At 35.8% G+C, this 4,878-nt stretch overlaps 1 protein-coding gene across 1 annotated transcript in view; it reads left to right on the top strand.

The window, feature by feature from the left end:
* Positions 1 to 2,842, top strand: part of UGT8 (UDP glycosyltransferase 8) — a 134,887-nt gene extending 132,045 nt beyond the window's left edge. Inside the window, exon 6 of the mRNA XM_004385893.1 lies at positions 2,437 to 2,842. Coding sequence (XP_004385950.1) covers positions 2,437 to 2,800 — 364 coding nt within the window. The 3' untranslated portion in view covers positions 2,801 to 2,842. The remainder of the gene's footprint in view (positions 1 to 2,436) is intronic.
* The last annotated feature ends 2,036 nt before the right edge of the window (positions 2,843 to 4,878 follow it).

Raw genomic sequence — 4,878 nt, 5'->3', positions numbered from 1 at the left:
GTGAACCTCGGAGGTAACTTCACCACTGAGCTAAAAGGGTGTCTGGGGGCCATACTCTTGAGGTTTCTCCAGTCTCCTTTAGGCCAGTAAATCTGGTCTTTTTTTGTGTGTGTGAGTTAGAATTATGCTCTACATCCTTCTCCAGCTCTGTCCAGTATTAAAATCTTTTGAATGGTCTTCCCAGCATCAGTGTTTTCCTTTCTTTAATCCTCTTGCCAAAGCTCTGGTTTAATAAGCCTGTCTCTCTGATCTAATGACTTCTTGGTTCAAAGAACCAAGCTACTTATCTTGTTATTCATAACACCCAATCTAACTTCCAACCAAACACTCCTCATAGTATGCACTCTTTCCAGATGAACTTGTTTTGTGTACTCTTGCTCTCCTCCCGTTCTGCTTCAGTTCACGCACATTTTCCTTGCCCTAAAAGGCCTTCACGTGTCCAAACTTTCCTTCCTCTATAAGGCACAGCTCAGGGGTCACGTCTTCCATGATGTGTTTCTTAATCCCTCCAGGTAGAAGGTTACTTATTGTCTCTGAGTGTTTCTGTTACTCTTTTGTGGCAGTTTCTACATTTAATCAGGTATTAGATTTTCCTTGGATTAGCCTAAGCCTGTTGCACACTATAGCCACCTTATGAGTTGTTTTCTTTCTGGCCTCATAATTGTAACTCACAGTGCCTATCCCAGGGTCTTGGGCTCAGTCAGTGCTCAGTACATATTTATTACAGGAATGAATGGGTGAAAAATAAATGAATGTAAATGATAGTGATTGTTTTCAATGCTTTCCTGTGTGAGCCACATTGGTTTATTCAAGAAAAGAGCGTTCCATGAAGAATCTAAACGTGAAGAAATAAAACTTACCTTCAGGATGGCATTATTTATGATAGATAGACATAGATTCATGCAGTTTAATCTCTCTTAAATTACCTTCCAGTTGACCAGTTCAACTTAGTTGATTTCCTCATCTCCAGTACTCTCCATTCCCTCCATACAGTGACTGATGTGTACTGTATCCCAAAGTTCATAGCTGCTCGACTACTCTCGATTATTCCCATGTACTTCTGTTCCTACAGCTTGACTTACAAGCTTAGCAAGTCAGTTGTGTTTGTTCCCAAGCCTTGATCCCTGCTATTGTTATCATAACATAATTTAATTAAATGTTACATAATCTGATGAAATTTTGAGGGTTGTAAGAGTTGTGTCTGTGAGAATTAAATTGCTTGAAAAGATATGATACGGGTGAGTTACTAAAAAATAATGCCGTTATTAAAACTAGGCATCAGTAAAACAACTGTGAAAATTTGAGCAGGAGGCAGAGAACAGAAAGTTAAAATTTAGAAAGATTCTGCATTCAGATTGCTTCGTAAGTATCTCTGATTTCTTACTCCACCTTAAAAAAGCTTAAACTGGAAATGATAGAAGATTATAGGTATGGTTTATGCAAGAAAGAGGATCCATGCTGAATCTCAATGCAAACTCTAGTAAGGAATCCATAGGGGCTTCGGCCATGTGTCAAAGATTGGCTCCCAAATGTGCAGTTATATATTTTAAATTAAAATAAAATGTTTACATGATATCACTTGTGTGATTTTCCACTTTAACTGATTTTTTATTAACTGTTTGAGAGGTCTTCTTTATACATTGAAACCTGTGAGAGCCAGAACTTGACAGGACTGCCTTGTTTTTCCAGGTCTCGCAAGTTTTCCGTCTTTACCACTTTTCTATTGCTCGTTTTAGTGGAAAATATTTGAGTTTTCCTTCTCTGACAGGTTTCCGCCTTACACAAATTGCAGCTTTCATAGGTTTTACTGTACATACATACATGTGTACATACATATGCCCACATACGTACATTTACTGCATATAGTGTCATACATAGCTTCATAGCTAGTGGTGTTTCTCAACCATTTTCATCTGTTCAGTAAATATAACAACCTCACATCATCCTTTAATGCTATTTTAAATTAGAACAAAATTAAACATCATTGCTTAAAAAGAAATCAAAATGATGGACCAGGGTTCTGCATTTTTTTTTCCCTCTACCACCCTCTTTTAGAATCTAATAAATTCGCCCCTGGCTGAGACTCTTTGATTAATAGACATGTAAAAGCATATGGAGAGAAGGAGACTGGGTGTGTGTAAGAGGCGTGATATAGTGTGCAAAGAGCATGGAGTCAGAGAAACTTGAATCTGAATCTCAACTTTGTGCACAATGAAGTTACTAAGTGTCTCTGATTTTCATTTTCCTCACCTGTTTAATTTTTTATTTCATGGATTTACATAAGATAATATGTTGAAAGGACTGTGTATATAATAGGTACTTAATAAAGGATAATTATTTTTATTATTTTCCCTATTTTTAAAACGAGAGTCGTAATATGAACCTTGCTATATATGTATATATACGATCATTCTGTGTTTTGCCCCTACTCCATAGCTACCGTCAGAGAGCCCAGAAGCTGTCGGAAATTCACAAGGATCAACCTGGTCACCCTGTCAATCGGACTATCTATTGGATAGATTACATTCTTCGCCACAATGGAGCCCATCACCTACGTGCCGCTGTTTATCAAATCTCTTTCTGTCAGTATTTTTTACTGGATATTGCCTTTGTGCTTTTGCTTGGTGCTGCCTTGTTTTACTTCCTTTTATCCTGGGTGACAAAATTTGTCTACAGAAAAATCAAAAGTCTCTGGTCTAGAAATAAGCATAGCACAGTTAATGGACATTACCACAATGGAATCCTCAATGGCAAGTACAAACGAAATGGCCATATTAAACACGAAAAGAAGGTAAAATGAGCCAACAGTCCAGGTGATGTTAACAAATCTGTTCAGTCATTGAATTTTTATCACTATAATTTAGTCTAACAACTACTAAAAGTAATATGTCAGTAAACAATTCTAACACTCCCTTATCAGATCTTACTAATGAAATTCTGTGGAATTAAGATGGCTGTAAAAAGCACAAACCTAAAATGCAAAAACGTATTTTATCCAAGTACTGATGCAGAGAGTTATGGCACTGAACCTTTTAGAAGCCTTAATTATTTAAATCAATTAAGTGACGGCGTCCAACCTTAGTTTTAAATCTTAATATGTGTGTGTCCTGGATAAGGAATAGTTTCTTTTCTCTTATTTGTGTGTGTGTGTGTGTCTCCTAATTAAGAGGATTGTAGCTGGCTGCTTGTTAAATTTGTTGAAGGTACAACACATTCAAGGGTGAAGTAGAAAGACAGGATTCAAAATGTTTCTCTTCTAGCATTTAATATGTGTGAACTCAGAACTTTACCATGAAAGAACATTTTCCCTTCAAAACTGAATGCCGAGGAAGAAAATGAAAAGACAAACAGCAAGGATTTTTGTACTTTTTGTTTTTAGTTTGTTTGTTTGTTTTGTTTTTTGTTTTTATTTGCCTTTTCTTACAGACTATGGACATTTCTGGAAGGGTGGGAACCCATGCAATTACATAAATGTATACATTGGTTGTCACATTTTATTTGTTTTCCCTCTACCAATAATTTTTCTCTGGAAGAATTTTATAGCTTTTTTTTTTTCATTTTAATGAGTAACATTATGTTAAATGCATAATTCTGACAAAGCAACAAAGCTCTGATTTTTGTTCCAAGTCCTGAAAATTATTGCTTGTACAGCATTGTTAAACAGGGCAGTGTTTATGTAATTGATGACTTTTTTTATAATGTGATTTTTGAATATTCAGGTGTTATATTTCCCAAGTTTTATTTAAAAAAAAACAACACAACTTTGTCATCCCTTTTATTGTCTGGGCCATACAATCTATATTACATAGTTGCCAACGTTTAATTCTTTTTGGAACATTTGCAGTTCTCTATATAGGTAACTGCTGTGTCTTGACAGGTTGGAGATCTTGTTAACAAATCAAACTTTACATGATATACAGAAGCGACCGGAAAAATCATACTAGTTATTTGTGAAAATGGGTTTCTATTTCCCTCATCACTCCTTCACTCCCACCTCAGCAGCCTTTTTCAGTCATTGTGGCTGGCATGGAACAGTGACAGTATTCATTTGAGAATAGGGATGCAAGTCACAGACATAAAATCAGGACATGCCTGTTGAACCATTCACTGGTTGGCAGCCTTGAGTTTATTCCATGTCATTCTGTTTACTTAGCATTTGCACTACACATGTTGAGTGTATGCTTTATTTATTTGTAGTTTTAAAGTCCCACGTCTGACAGCTAAGAGTGGAAAAGTACGCCATTTACCTAATGTCGTTCACTAACACGGGAAGTGTTGTGAAAATTCTAGAATGCTGTAAATCCTTGTCATACACAGTGACATACAACTTCATTACACTCCCACCAGGAGCCACTCTCCTATACTTAATGTCACAAGTAGTTTTCTAATGTACAGTGCAGACAAATGTACTGCTCTCTGAATACTTGAAGAAATGGTGTTATGCATATAAGCCCATTAGTTATACCTTTTCACAATCTTTTCACAATGTTGCGTTAAATGGGAAAGAGACACAGGCAATGAGTGGTGGGAAGGTAACAGGACTTAGAGTGTATGAATGAGTTGATTTTACCTTTTTTGGAATTGGATGAAGTTGACAGTAAGCAGTGACTGGATGATTAAGCATAAGTTAATCTCCACTGTGATAAAAACTTAATAAACATGATTTAAAATAGAGGAATGTTGTTGGAATAAAATTTTTATTCAGATTTTATTTCACAATATTATGTATATCCATTATGAAAAAACATGTTTCTAAGGCAGGTCTCCCAACTTTTATATGTGGATATGAGTGTAAAAACAGTGTATTACATGTGAGAATGTTTTTATCATTCTTAAACAGAGGGACTTACAAGTACATCAACATGGATATTAAAACTC

This window comes from Trichechus manatus, unplaced genomic scaffold, assembly GCF_000243295.1.
Source record: "Trichechus manatus latirostris isolate Lorelei unplaced genomic scaffold, TriManLat1.0 scaffold00150, whole genome shotgun sequence".
Taxonomy (NCBI): Eukaryota; Metazoa; Chordata; class Mammalia; order Sirenia; family Trichechidae; genus Trichechus; species Trichechus manatus.
Note: the sequence above shows the minus strand (reverse complement) of the source record. Positions and strands in the feature narration are given on the sequence as shown.